At 38.5% G+C, this 15,512-nt stretch overlaps 2 protein-coding genes across 2 annotated transcripts; one reads left to right on the top strand and one right to left on the bottom strand.

The window, feature by feature from the left end:
* The first annotated feature begins 524 nt into the window (after positions 1-524).
* On the top strand, positions 525-1,083 carry LOC146615064 (transcription factor Adf-1-like). The gene is made up of 2 exons (XM_085376690.1): positions 525-654; positions 796-1,083. Exons 1-2 carry the CDS (start codon positions 525-527, stop codon positions 1,065-1,067), a joined length of 402 nt encoding a protein of 133 aa, XP_085232816.1. The 3' UTR covers positions 1,068-1,083.
* Positions 1,084-11,618: 10,535 nt separating this feature from the next.
* On the bottom strand, positions 11,619-13,641 carry LOC146615063 (E3 SUMO-protein ligase ZBED1-like). Its single transcript, XM_085376355.1, has 2 exons — positions 13,408-13,641; positions 11,619-13,022 (listed from the first exon to the last, which is right to left on the bottom strand). Exons 1-2 carry the CDS (start codon positions 13,639-13,641, stop codon positions 11,619-11,621), a joined length of 1,638 nt encoding a protein of 545 aa, XP_085232481.1.
* Positions 13,642-15,512: the final 1,871 nt, after the last annotated feature.

Genomic DNA, 15,512 nt, shown 5'->3' with positions numbered 1-15,512 from the left:
ACATTTTATGCTAGGTGACAAATTGTCACCATATTACGTTTTCGGCTACCCACCACGTTCCTAAATGACGACCTCGGAAAAAAGAGGAAATATGAGAACCGTCTGGACTGAATCTACACGTTTGCTCTTTTTCTTCAAATCGCTTACGGTGTGTTCACACCGAACGCGATGGACGCGAATAGAGCGTCAGGTTTACATGTAAAGTCAATGGAAAGGCGCGATGACGCGCGATTGCGGGTCCCGCGAAAATTCGGAAGCAGATTTGCGTCGCGAAAACGCCAAAACGCGTGAAACGCGCGTCAGTGTAGCGCGTCTGGCGCGTTTGACGCGCGAATAAAACCACGCGCGTGAGTTTTTGTGTTGCACTTTGTGCATACGCGCGTTTCGCGTCTACCGCTCGAGTTGGAAAAATCTGAACTCCAGCGTCAAATCGCGCCGCGACAACCAATCAGGAGCCTGGTGACGTGGCTCTGACCTAGGTCAAAGGGGCAGATCCAGCCAAAGCCCTTCATTCTTCATTCAGTATGGAGGAAAAGCTGATCAGCACCGTGGCTAACCACCCCGAGCTATACGATGCCAGCTCCTACTTCTACCGAGACAGGAATAAAAAGGACCTAGCTTGGAGACACATAAGTGAGGAGATCGGGCAACCTGGTAAGTTCATTCCTTCTTCTTTTTAATTTTCAGACTGACCCGATGAAGCCGTGCAAAAGCTAGCAAGCGCGCCTACTGTCCCGCGATTTTCCCACTGTTGTACAAATACCTTTCCGCTAACCAGATAATGCATTTATTCAGAGGACATCTGCAGGAGAAAGTGGAAGAGCCTCAGGGACACCTATAATAAGGAGAAGAGGTCAGAGAAGGAGAAGAGGAGTGGGTCTGCAGCAGGATCGGGGAGGAGATGGAAGTTCTTCGCGGTCATGGGGTTTCTGGACCCCTTCCTCACCCCGCGGGAGACCAGCGGTAATATGGTGCGGACCGTGGAGAACTTCTCCCCCGAGGACCAGGGACAGCCCGAAGAGGCAGCAGGGGAGTGTCAGTCAGAAGGTATGTTTACAATTAATTAATGTAGGCAGTTAATTTATGCGTGTTGTCATACAGGAATATATTTTGTTTATTAATAAACAGTATAAAGTAGTCCCGCTGTTCATCCGTCACTGCCTCGCCTTTTCGCTGATTTTTTTTATTGCACCGTACAGCTTTCAACAATGCGCATTGCATTCTGCAGCCCAAATGACAAATCTCCTCCGTGTCGTGTCTCCTGCGCTTGCCAAACTTATCATGTTTGGTTTTGATAACCATCACTTCAAATAGAAAAAAACAGCACAAAAACACTCATAACTATGACCCTCATTCGGAAATAGACACCTGCACCGGGAGCAAAAAAGGCGCACAAAAGTGGCGCCGCAGACGGAGAAAAAGCGCGGCATAATACTTTTACGTTTTAAAATCGACAAAGGTTTGCACTTTGAGAATCAACTTGTGAGAACTGTGACTACTGTTCATGTGCTGCAATAAATGGGAGATCACTGTATATAATAATAAGTATATAATAATATAATATTCTCTATGACTATTGTCTTCAACCTGTTAACATTTAATATATTATTATTAACATTATTAACATTATTATTAACATTATTAACATTATTAACATTTAATATATTACCTGCGTTCGGAAACACGCTATTCAACATCATTAAAGTCCTGGTTAAGGTCAGGAATAAGGTTATGGTCAGGGCTAGGGATAAGGTTAGGTTTAGGGCTGGAATACAGGGCTGGAACGTCTATTACCGCAGGAGCGTCATTGCACTGGATTCCAGCCATAACCCGCCGCGTACCATAAGAACGCCGAAGGTCTCCTTTCGCGTTCCTCAGGAACGCCGCGGGACGTGACAAAACGTCGACATGTTACGCCTCGGGAGTGAGAACGCTCTGAATAATTAATGTCTGTAATTTCACTATATCTTCTAGTTTTTAATAAGTTTGATTTTATAAACAAACTATTAATGTGTTCTCTATATTTAACATTATGCATTATTTAACGCGCTCTCTTCTGTAACAAATGTAATGGTTTCATATTAGTCACACATGTATTCCCCCATACTTCAACACAATAACTCAGATAGGGTAGAAACAATGAAAAATATAATATTCTTATTGTCTTGTAATCTAATATATATCTTACATTACCCAGGATATAAATACTTTTAGCCAACTTTTTTTTAACATGTTCAATATGAGATTTCCATGTTAACTTTCCATGTCATTCACTATTACACTCAGAAAACAGAATTCTGTCACTCTTTCAATTAATACTCCCTCTATAGAGAATACCATCTCTTCCTCCCTTGCACGGTTTCCGAATATTATAAACTTTGTTTTTTCCAAATTTAGCGATAACTTATTTACATTTTAAATTTTTTTCATTTCAATAACCATAATTTTAGCCAATTCTTTCAAGTTTTCTCCGGAACAATAAAAATTTGTATTGTCTGCAAACAAAACAAAATTTAACATTTTTGACACATCACAAATGTCGTTTATATATAAATTAAAAAGTTTTGGTCCTAAAACAGAACCTTGAGGGACCCCACCTTCTATTTTCATTCTATCAGATGAATTGCCTAAACACTGTACATACTGAAACCTATTATCTAAATAACTGCTTAACCAGTTCAATACTATTCCTCTCACACCATAAGTACTTAAATTAGAAATCAAGATGGAGTGTTGCAGAGTGTCAAAAGCTTTTTTTTTTTTTTAAATCAATGAATACCCTATAGTATATTTATTATGTGTTGCTGATGAAATGCCTTCAATAGTAGTCATTAATGCTATTGCTGTTGATCTGTTCCATCGAAATCCGTAATGACTTTCACTTAACAGTTGATGTTTTTCAATGAAACTATCAAATCTTTGTGCAAAGAGTTTTTCAAGCACTTTAGAAAACTGTGATAGCAATGATACTGGTCTATAATTATTAAAACTATGTCTGTCTCCTGATTTATAAAGGGGGATAACTTTTGCCACTGTCATTCAGTCAGGAAATACACCCGTATAAAATGAGAGATTAAAAATATAACAGAGAGGTTTGATTACACAATCCAAGATCTTTTTTACAATGACCATGTCTAACCCATCACAGTCAGTGGATGCCTTGTTTTTAGATTTTGCTACAATAGCTATGATTTCTTTTTCAGTGATTTCCCCTAAAAACATACTGTACTACTCTTCTTTCTCCTTTCCATTCGTCATTCCATTCTGAATCATCCTGTTTTCTAATTAAGTTTGCCAGGTTAGGCCAAATATTTACAAAAAAAGAATTAAATGCATTTACCACTTAATTCATATCACTTATGACCTTATTTTTCTTATTAAAGTAAGTAGGTAAATTTAAGGGTGTATATTTATTACCCAATATTTTTTCAAGATATTCCATGTACCCTTAATATTTTTGTTGTTGTTGTAAAATGATTTATTATAATATTCTTTCTTAGCCTTTCTGATAATTAATACTAACTTATTTTATAAACTTTATATTTCATTTTAGCAGGCTTTGTTCTAAGTTTTATATAATCTCTATACAGTTTATTTTTCTTTTTACATGCATTTTCTAGTCCTTTTGTTATCCATGGTTTACCAGTATTTTTCTTTTGCTTATATAATACCAGTGGACAGTGATTTTCATACAAAACCAAGAATGCCTCATATGCAGCACTGACGTTATTTACATGAACCTCATTCCAATCTTTCATAAGATCTTGCCTGAACTTATTTATTTCATGATCATTTCTAATTCTTATATATCTGTCCACACACACGTCCTCCTTTCGTGTCCTTTTATAATCTAAAGTAACAAAAACAGGTAAATGATCACTTATGTCATTTATGACAAGACCACTTATAATGTTGCTTTCCAAGCAATTAATGAAAATATGATCAATTAAAATAGCTGACTTTTCAGTTATTCTACTAGGTTTAGTAATCAGAGGGTAAAACCCTCTTCCAAAAAATAACTAAAAAAAACTGATGATGCCTTATGATTGGACATTTTAAAAAAATCAATATTATGATCACCGCAAATACAGAATGTCTTATTTCCCTTTACCTTGCTCAATAAATCTTCTACTACATCTGTGAATGTTTCTATCAGTGTCCCAGGACTCCTATACATACAACTAACAATTATATTACTCTTTCTACCGTCACACACTCCATTAAATCATCAATAGCCACAGACATGTATTCAACCTGTTTACATTTCAAATCACTATCAACAAACTATATATAAATATATACGGTGGCCCCTAGAGACAAAGCACGTACAAATTCCAAAAAGCATGTACAAACTCCAAAACACATTTCTAGTGTTCACTGAACTTCCAAAACAGAGCTACCTAGATCACTTAAATTACACAATTGAAAGCATATGTGTATTGTTTGTCTATTTAAACACAGGCATTCATATATATTCAAATAATTTTAAAAAAAAAAGTTCATTTACGTGTTACTACCACACACCAAATCCGTCGTGTTTTGGAGTCTGTACGTGCTTCGGAGTTTGTACGTGCTATGGATTTTTTACGTGTTTTGGAGTTTTTACTTGATTTGGAGATTGTACTCGTTTTGGAGTTTGTATGTGCTTTGGAGTTTTTACGTGATTTGGAGATTGTACTCGTTTTGGAGTTTGTACGTGCTATGGAGTTTGTACGTGTTTTCGAGTTATTACGTGTTTTGGAGTTTGTACGTGCTTTGGGGTTTGTACGTGCTATGGAGTTTTTACGTGTTTTGGAGTTTTTACGTGATTTGTTGTTTGTACGTGCTTTGTCTCTAGGGGCCACCGTAAATATACTTTTATTTATTCACTCCACATAAAACATAATAAATAAATCATATAAAACAAAAAACAACTATTTACATTTCAACTCTTTAACTATTTAAATTTTCAGCTTTTTCCTTTTAAACAAATTTAAAGTGAAACAACACAAAACACTGCAAACCACAATACAATTAATTATAAATATGAAAACAAAAAGAAGATGCTCATTCTCTGTCATATGGGCCTGCAGGAATAAACTTTCTGAATCCTTTTATCATCCGCAACTGAAAATAGTTGTGGATAATCACTAAACCTTTCTAATCTGACGTTGTTGTCCCTGGCTCTCTTTCCCTCCCGCTCTGTTCCTGTGCTACTGTGAGTGTAACTACCGCCCCTCCCCCCTCTGCCCAGCGCAAAGCACAAGGCTCCTGTGCGGAGTGAAGCGGGAAAAAAGTGCGAGAGTGGCTGTATCCCAATTCAGGTTCTGCAGCCTTAAAGTACGCAGCCTCAACGGTCCTCAAGGGCTGCGTACTCAAATATCGCTAAGGCAGAAAGTGCTAGGCTTGTAGGCTTGTGAAATGGGACGTCTAGCCTCCGGTGCGCTGCCCAGGTTGCCTAGCAACCATGATACTAACAGCTGGAAACGTTTCATACAGCTTTGATTGACAGAAATGAAGGAGAATATATTTTGTTCATTTGTTTCTACATGAGCTCTGTGTAATTGGTATCTGAGGCTGAGACCACAGGACTGTAAAACATGATTGTTGGGCTTCATTTCTGTACTGAACAGTCATTTTAAGGTTAGCTAGTAAATAACAATTAGCTAATGTTGTTCATGAGACTAAAATCATCTCACTTTGGTAATGTAACTATAATATGGCCAATATTATAGTTACTATATTAATCATTATTAGTTATTACAGCAGTGAGTTTGAACTCTGTGTCAAATACTGAGCTTCAGTAAAGATTCAAGTTGCATTTATTTATATGTCCTATCACCTTAAATCGTCACTCAAAGACAAGTTTCTTTGACAGTGTATATATAGATGTATCATATATCAGAGACAGTATGTTGGCATTACTAAATTTGGCTCAATGCTTACATATATGTGCAAAAAGAAAATGTACAAGCTGTGATAAGTTTCTGATAAAATGAAGAGTAGACTGATATATGAAATATTCCTTTATTGGGTGAGATGTCATAACTGCTTTAACCCTTTGACTGCCTCACCAAGAAAAATACAATGAAAAAATTATTTGTTCATATTTTCTATTCCTTTAGGTCAATAATGATCACAATCAAAAAAAAAAAATTTATACGCACCTTATAGTTTTTTAACCCTCAGGGTCTGTTAAAAATCACCACCCTTTCAGCTTGTTAGTGGCCACCTACAGATTAGGTCTGTAATTTTTTATTATTTTTGTTTTTTTGCCATTTTTTTTGCATAAAGCTTTTAAGTAACTTCAGTTACTTTTTTATTTTTTAACCCTTTAAACACCAGTTTGTTTGTCCACTGCACCAGCTGGACGACAACCTCAAATCTCGCAATTTTATATAATTGCATTGCTACTGAAATTTCTTGTATTATTAATAGTAGAGTCTGGGGCATGTAATTGATTCACATCAACATTGATTATAATGCATTGTTATTTTAGTGCAGAGAGAGCAAAAACATAAAAAACCCCTTTCAGACTGTTCGTGGCCAAAAGTGGCCACCCCTTGTTTACATTTACAAAATGCTATAAAATTATTATATATTAAGAAAAATGTCCAGTTTTTTTTACATGATTTTTTAGATTAGCATCAGGGCTGTTCATCAAAATCAAAATTTCATTAAAATTCTGAAATTTAACCCTTTAAATACCAGTTTGAACACATAATCATAACAACTCATAAATAGAGAAAATCATAAAATCCCAGTTTTTTTTCTAAATAATACATGCCATCTGATTTATTTGCTAACCATGATGAAGGTTAGATGCATAGCAATAATTAACACCATCAATGACATTTATGCAACATTGTTTTTTTCTGCAGTGGCAGAAAAACATAAAAAACCCCTTTCAGACTGTTTGTGGCCAAAAGTGGCCACCCCTTGTTTACATTTACAAAATGCTATAAAATTATTATATATTAAGAAAAATGTCCAGTTTTTTTTACATGATTTTTTAGATTAGCATCAGGGCTGTTCATCAAAATCAAAATTTCATTAAAATTCTGAAATTTAACCCTTTAAATACCAGTTTGAACACATAATCATAACAACTCATAAATAGAGAAAATCATAAAATCCCAGTTTTTTTTCTAAATAATACATGCCATCTGATTTATTTGCTAACCATGATGAAGGTTAGATGCATAGCAATAATTAACACCATCAATGACATTTATGCAACATTGTTTTTTTCTGCAGTGGCAGAAAAACATAAAAAACCCCTTTCAGACTGTTCGTGGCCAAAAGTGGCCACCCCTTGTTTACATTTACAAAATGCTATAAATGTCCAGTTTTTTTTTTACATGATTTTTTAGATTAGCATCAGGGTTGTTCATGAAAATCAAAATTTCAATCAAATTCATAATTTTAACCCTTTAAATACCAGTTAAATCACATAATTGTAATGATTTACATAGGGATAAAAGCATAGAATCCCCATTTTTTTTCTAAATAATACATGCAATCTGATTTATTTTCTAACCATGATGGAGGTTAGATGCATAGCAATAATTAAAAGTATCAATGAGTTTTATGCATCTTTGTTTTTTTGTGCAGTGAGAGAAAAACAAAAAAAAAATCCCTCTCAGCTTGTTCGTGGCCAAAAATGGCCACCCCCTGTTTACATTTACAAAATGCTATAAAATTCATATATATTAAAACATTTTTCTACTTTCATTGACTTGATTTTTTAAATTAGCACCGCTTCTAGTCATAAAAACCAAAATATAATTCAAATTCTGATATTATACCCTTTGAATACCAGTCAGGTTATGTATTATTATAGTAAAAATAGTAATAAAGTTCACATCTTTTAGCATATAAATGGTGAAACCTAATATGTTTTTTATCATCATTGCAGGTCAGTAACAGTAACTGTCACAATGCTTTATTTTTACTTTATTTATTTATTCTTTCTTTTTTGGGGGGGGGGAGAGAGATGAATGGCCAGTGACGCAATGTCACACATGGTGTGTTAGTGGCCAGTGACGCAATTTAGTGACCAAATAAAAGAGCTCAATATTGAGCCGGAGAACGCAATTTCATTGTTCTTTGACAATGACAATAAAAATAAATACTTGAATACTTGAATACGATCCGCGTCCTCAGCCAGGGAGCGATAATCCTTCGTGCCCGGAAGCGGAGAGTTGGCGAGGCCGGCTCTCACGGCCGCGGCCGGCAGCTGTCTGAGGAAAATGTGGGCGAAGAGAAATCCCCCGTCGTCCGGTCCGAGAAAGGACAGCATGTGCGCCATCAGTTCGAGAGCCGTACCACCACCCAGGCCTGAGAGGGAGAGGAGCTTCTCGGCTCGCTCTGCGTCGGTGAGGGCATAGCACCGAAGACGCACCTCCTTAGGGGCGGCGTACTCGGGTGGGTGAAGCGTCAACGCACGACGGGTTGCTAGCGGGTCGAGAGAAGCCACCACGTGGTGAAGGGCGAACTGGGCCTCCACGTGCACGAACCACGACGGGGGATCGTGAAGCCAAAAGTCCGGTGTTCTGACAAGGTAGGACGTTTGCGCCACAGCAAACGTAGCTGCAGCCGGAGGCAGAGGGCTGGCGCTGCTGATGCATCCAGAGCGGAGTCTGCGCCACCATCGGACTGCAGCATGTTCGAGTCAGGGGTCACCAATGTGGAGGTAAACACAGACGACACGAGAGCTGTCGATAAACACTGCTCGTTTATTGCTCATCACCACAGAACTCAACACTTTCACTCCAAAACACAACAACAACACTTCCTGAGAACTGGGTGTGAGTGGAGCCCTCCAGTGGTCTGGAGTGGAGTGGAGTGAGTGGAGCCCTCCAATCATTGGGGGGGGGGGGGGGGGGGCTCCACCTCCATGCCCCCCAACCCCAATCCTCCCACAAAGAAGAGGATTCGGGCACTGGCTAGAACTCAACATCAGTGGTGATTCAGTCAGCCTCTTTGAAGATTGTCCCCTCATCTTCTGGAGAGGAGGTTTCTTCATCTTGGGCAGATGTATTTTCTTCAAGGACAGATGACTGCTGCTGTCCTTGCTCTCTGACCAGATCATATAGGCAGTGCTTGAAGCAGTGATGACCTTCTTGCCATATTGCCAGAATAAATGATCTGGAAGCTGTTAGGCTTACTTACAGCAGTAGCTCTGTCTGCACCTGCATAAACTCCAGGACACGTTTACAAACAGTGTTTGTTGTTGTTTGCGCTCCAGCTGCAGCTGCAGGTTTGAACTCTGCAAAATGTCCTGTGATTGGGGTTTTTTTTTGTTTTTGTTTTTATTTCTAGAGTTAATATTTTGGGTATGGTATCTTTTGATGAAAAATACAAGAGTAAAAGTGCTTTTAGCATGTGCTTCAAAGCTAAGTGACTGGGAACCTCAAAGCTCAATATCCTGCATCCACAGAAATTCACTGCAGCCTATGTAATGTTTGAATTTATTCCAGTCTCTTGCAAATACATGTTTGTACTGCAATGTCATGCATAAACACAAACTATTAGATCCTTAAGATCAAACCTATGTCAAAATTGTTTCATTATTTTGGTCCATTGGAGTGTGGTAGGCCATCAAAGGCTGCTACTAGAAACTCAGAATATTACATGAAATTGCTTGCTTGGCCAAAAATGGGTAAATGATGTAATTTGGTAAAAAACATTAAAAACTACAATTTTCATGTGTTGACTTTAGAATGAAAGCAATTTTACCTAAATTGCATGATATAGTACTGTCAGTAACAAGGAATCAAAAAAGGTGGTTATAATGGGTTTCAATTGGCCACAAATGGCCACTATAGAACCAAGAGGAACTATTTAGTGTATAGTGAATATTGACATTATTAAGGAGCTGATGTTGAAAATTAAAAAATCTGACAAAAATACACACCTTTGGGAAGTTTCATTCCACTGGCATTAACAGAACAAAAATGGTTGAAAAGCGAAAAGCAAAGTGGCCACAAATGGCCAGTATAGAGCCCTGAGGGTTAAATATTACCCTCTACCAAACGGTTGAGATGTCTCTCTATGGTACAACTACATAAAGTTCTACAGACATAACTAGTAGAAAAAAGTAAAGGTTATACTCCTTTTGCAAAACAATAACTACCCAATTTTGTGTTTGACCCACTTTATTGTGGTAGTAAAACATCAAACATTGTTGGATTCCATTTCAACAGTGGGCGTTATAATAACAGACCACAAAATGTATAAAACACAAAAATATTGTAAATTTGATCAAAAACTTGATCTGCAATTACTGAAAATTCATAAACATACAAATTCACTTTTGACCTGTTGTTAACATAAACTTTTCACTGTAGTGTTGGAACAGCACTAACATTTTTTATTTTATTTTCCAGAAAATTCTGGTGGTATATTATATACACCATTGCCATTTTGCACTGAAAAATTTGGGAACACACTGAAACAGTTCTGGCTCTTTTCTTTTGCCGTTCATGCAACTTCACCAATAACCCTTGATGATTAGATCTTCTGGTGGTACACTGCAAAGCATTCCTGACTGGCATTCAAGCACAAGAAAACATTGCATTTTTGGCATTTCCATCTTGAGACGCCCTTTGGACAGTAATTGCATCGGCCTCGCTTGTCACAGTGAAGTGGCCAATGCCCAAAGCAGTCATATCGCACATCTGGCTGTGGTTGTGAGGGTCTTGGGGTGTATCGTTTCTTTGGTGGTGGTGGAGAGCTGGATGATGGTCGGCCAACTTTGGATCCTGGCTTGTTTCAAGCTATGCGCAACTGCCAGGCGGAATCTTTTGAGTGTGATTGGTTTCTGGTTTAGTTGTCCACATTCCCTCTTGTAGACCAGCCAGGAATTTGCAATGGACAGATCAAGCATGTAACGAAAGAGTGGCAGGTACCATCTTGTAGACTTGGCTGGGGTCTTGTACAGGTGTACCAGCATGTCAGAGAGATCTATCCCTCCCATATGCTCATTGTATCCAGGGATGAGTGATGGGCATGGGATCATAACTTTCGCCTTGGACTCTTTGCTCCAGCATTTGACAGTTGAAAAGTGGCATGATCCCAGAAGCATTACTTAGCAATCCATCTAATAAACATTAAAAAAAAAATTTGTAGAAATATAGTTGGTTTGATTTCCATGTGTCATTTAAAACTGTACTTTAAAAAAAATAATCACAGAAAGTGAGTAAATCTTTAAACATTAGAACATTTTGTAACACAGTATTTGTCATGGAAAAATTTAAACATGTCATATTTACATGTATAGATCATTGAATTATTTATATTCAATAGTAGGGCTGCCACAAACGATTATTTTGATAGTCGACTAGTCACCGATTATTCTTGCGATTAGTCGACTAATCAGATTATGCATCCATTGGACGTAAAACGTACAGATTATTGCAGCAGCATGCATCTGCTCTTATACAACTATCATTAGCTTACAGCTTTAAGTGTTTAAGGTATGTGAAACTAAAAATAAAGACAAGATGATAGTTTATTAAACTTTTAATGAAATTTCAAGTTTGAAGCCACCCGAAAACAAATATAACAAAATAGCATTTTGTGCTCAGTCCTCACAACTATATTGAACTTTGGGACTATATAGTCAGTATAGCAATCTACACGAGATTATTGTTCATAGCCAGGAAAGTTAGCTTTTCTACATGTTCTGCAGAAAGGCTTGCTCTCTTTTGAGAGCAGATGTTCCCTGCTGTGGAGAAGATCCGCTCCGATGGGGTGGAGGTTGCAGGAATGCACAGAAAAGATTTAGCTAGCTTTGATAGTGTGGGGAAACGTCCCTCATTTTCGCTCCACCATTTAAGAGGATCATCCTTTTTAGAAACTGTGGCTTCTTTAAAGTACAGCTGAACTTCACTTCTCACAACTTGGACATCTTGGTCCTCCTTAGATGCTTCTTCCTCATTGTCACCCTGACTGTCTGTGTCAGACTCAAGGAGGTTGTCCAGAGCAGTCTTTTCAGTTCTACCTGAACCATTGGCTGTCTGCACTTTTGCATGCTCATGTGTCCCAGCATTTGCTTCTTTGACAGCAAGCACTTCAACAGTCCCTTGCACTCTGATGACATCTTCAGGAGCCAAAAACTTCAACTTTCTGTATCTGGGGTCCAAGGCAGCTGCGAGAATAAGAGAGTTTTCTTTGTCTGCTGAGAAAGTACATATACTCCCCCATCTCTGTGTTATGCCTTTTTCTGCACTGGCAATGAAAGATTTTCCTGAGCTCGTCTCCAGTTGGCTTTGGTGTACAGCCCGTGTCAGCCCTTTGACCACCTGTGGAAGACCTGAAACCGTTGTGTACTTCTGTCCACTAAGGTAAACAGTAGCAGTCTCAAAAGGTGCCAAACCTTGCTTCAGTTCTTCAAGCAGCACCCACTGCTCTGGCTTCAAGTCGAAGTAGTGTTTCCCCCTTGGCGTTACCTCGGGATCTGAAAGAGTGGCAGTGAGAGGCCAGCGCTGTTCGAGGAGTCTTTCTATCATGTGGAATGTACTATTCCATCTTGTACTGACATCTTGGATCAGTGTATTTTTCTTCACATTCATTTGCTCCTGTTTCATTTTTAGTCTTGTACTAGCCAGCTCGCTTCTCTTAAAGTGCTCCACTAGCTGCCTAGCAGCACCTAGTGCTCTGCTGATGGTGGTTTCTTTGAGAGCAGTATTGACTATGAGCTGGAGTGTGTGTCCAGCACAGCGGATAGAGGCCCATCCATGTTTTTCTTCAAGTCGTCGCATTGCTGCCACCATATTGGAACCACTGTCATGTACTACTGCTTTTATTTTGGCAGGCAAGATGTCAAACTTTGTTAGCACCTCTTCCATCCATGTCATTATATTGGCACCAGTATGCCTCTCCTCAAGAGGCATGGTATCAAGGATGAAGCTCTTCATCTTCCAATCTTCACTCAGGAAATGGCAAGACACACCAAGGTAGGCCTCTGTTGCACGACTGGTCCAGACATCAGCAGTCAGGGTGAAGAAACCTTTGACACCACCAAGGGTCTGCTTTACCTAAAGATATGAGATGATTTGGAACAATAGTAAGCATTAGGGAAATATATTACAGTATATTTTTTCATTATTAATAATGCTTGTCAGTTTATGCATTAAGATTTGAATTTACCAATTGAATAATTCAGTTACATCAAATACACTTACGTATGTTAAACATTCAACATATCAGTTAAAAAAAAAAAAAACAAAAAAAAAAAAACAAAAAAAAAAAAACACACACACAACAACAACAACTTTCCATTACATGCTTTAACCAAGATTAATTTATTGGTTCCTCAGTCAGCAAGCTCTATATTATTTCATCATGAAATGTATTAAATTCTAATACAAATTGCTATTTTGTGTTTGTGGTGTGAGAGAGTGGAGAGAAAGAGAGACCAACCTTCTCAAAGGTAGCATCATATTTCTTTTCCATCAATTTGGTGAAGTGGGATCGGCCTGGTAGGTAGTTATCATGGTAATGTGGGTTGAACTGCTTGATCATCTCTTTGAAACCTTGATCATCAACCATAGACAGGGGTCTCATGTCCGTCACCAACATGTTCAAGATTGATTCAGTCAGGACATCTGCTTGCCGAGGTGTACATGTTGTTGGCTTGGTGACAAAGTCGTCCATTGAAGACGAACGTATTTTTTTAGCAGTCCTGTAATGTTAACAGCTATTAATATAAGCAATAATAAGTAGTGCTCTCAGCGTTAATCTCGTCAATACGATGTTAACGCGGCAAATCCCCGTTAGCGCGAGAACGCGGTGCGAGGGCTGCATGGCACTGACTAACGGGGATTTGCCGCGTTAATGCGGTTATGGCGTTATCATACTAACGAGATTAACACTGACAGCACAAATAATTAGCAGCTTGCTGTTTACAATAATGTTAGCAGCTAACTAGCCAATTAGCTTACCGAGACGACTGTACCACTTCGTCGTCGGATGTCACGACGTGCTTCCTTTTTAGATGCTCGTGCATCGCTGTTGTACTGCCATGGAAGGCAAGTTCCATTTTGCAGATTTTGCATTGGACCTTCTTTTCTTTTGTTTGGTCGAGTTCCGTTGCTGAGTAGCCATGATAACGGAGACTGCTGCTTCTTCATCTTTGGCGTTTAACGGTATCCTTGTAGGTGCATTTCCACCATCTTCTGTTTCAGTCCGTTATTACACTCTTAAATCCTACTGTTATTCCTGCACCTTTCAGGATTTTACGGCATTTAAACGATGTGTCGACTATTAAATTAGGCGTCGACGATTTTGATAGTCGACGTAATCGTGACTAGTCGACTAATCGTGGCAGCCCTAGTAAATAGTCAATTTCATATGTTAAAACAACAGTTCTAAACATTAGCTAAGTTTTGCTACTCTTACCATCAATTGACAAATCAACCGTTTGGTTGAGCATGTTTTTAAAAAAATATTATGGATTTATTACAGCTATTTTCTGGTATCAAATGACATAATCATGTTCAGTAAAGACTCTGACATGTTTATACTGCAGAAAAATGTACTTACCTTTAAAATTTTTAGCCAAAACAGTCCATGTGTCCAGAGTGATTTTTTGCTTTCTGATTTCCTGGTTGGAAGGTGGCAGATGAGGCCTGCCATATCCTGACCAGAGATGGGCACGTTACTGTAATCTGATTACTTTTTTCAAGTAACGAGTAAAGTAAGGGATTACTATTGCAAAAACAGTAAATAGATTACCGTTACTTTCCCGTAGGAACGCTGCATTACTAAAACCGTGATTTTTTGCGAGAATGTCTCACGACAGTGACGTAAGCGAGTGCGTGTTAGTGACAACAGCTGTGTGCAGATCAACAATGGATCACATATCGATTGTGGGAGAGAGTATGAGCGTGCGGTGTTTAAAGCGTGGAAGTACTGACCTGTTAGGTGCGGCTGTGTGCAGACAGGAAAAGGACCCAAGGTGCAGACTCCAGAGACAGATGTAAACTCAAAAACCGTTTTAATGTTAAACTCAAATATAACATAACTGGAAACGATCAAAAAATAAACTAATACCGGAGGACAGACAGCACACACAGCTTGGTAAACAGTAGATCACGACACAGACACAGAGAAACACTGGGCTTAAATACACAGAGGGAGCAATCAGGGAATGAGTAACAGGAGGGAAACACAGCTGGGGCAAATCAGAACTGACGAGACCAAAGAAGCGTAAACTGAACACACTGAGAAAAGACGGAGACCTTCAAAGTAAAACAGGAAACACATAACACAGACTGAACAAAGACACAGACTCACATGCAGGCACTACAAAGGGAACAGAGACGTGGGAACAGGGTAGACACAAACACTGACTGAACACGGGGATATAGGAACTTAAGATACACATAGACGCGAACTAGACAAGGGGATGCAGGTGATAGGGGAGACAGAGCAACTAAAGAAGACAGAGACCTAAGCCATAAGACAGAACTCAAAGAAACCAAAAACTAGACAGTATAAATAATATCATAAACTCAAAAACCCTG

Source organism: Diplotaxodon limnothrissa, linkage group LG17, assembly GCF_057381915.1.
Source record: "Diplotaxodon limnothrissa isolate DT_005_m linkage group LG17, D_limnothrissa_male_GT1.1, whole genome shotgun sequence".
NCBI lineage: Eukaryota > Metazoa > Chordata > Actinopteri > Cichliformes > Cichlidae > Diplotaxodon > Diplotaxodon limnothrissa.
Note: the sequence above shows the minus strand (reverse complement) of the source record. Positions and strands in the feature narration are given on the sequence as shown.

Bases quoted from the DNA above. Each gene is read 5' to 3' on its own strand.
- LOC146615064 (XM_085376690.1), top strand. From the start codon at position 525: ATGGAGGAAAAGCTGATCAGCACCGTGGCTAACCACCCCGAGCTATAC. The intron at 655-795 runs GTAAGTTCATTC...GCATTTATTCAG, and splicing joins TGAGGAGATCGGGCAACCTG to AGGACATCTGCAGGAGAAAG.
- LOC146615063 (XM_085376355.1), bottom strand. From the start codon at position 13,641: ATGGACGACTTTGTCACCAAGCCAACAACATGTACACCTCGGCAAGCA. The intron at 13,023-13,407 runs GTTGGTCTCTCT...TCATATCTTTAG, and splicing joins ATGATGCTACCTTTGAGAAG to GTAAAGCAGACCCTTGGTGG.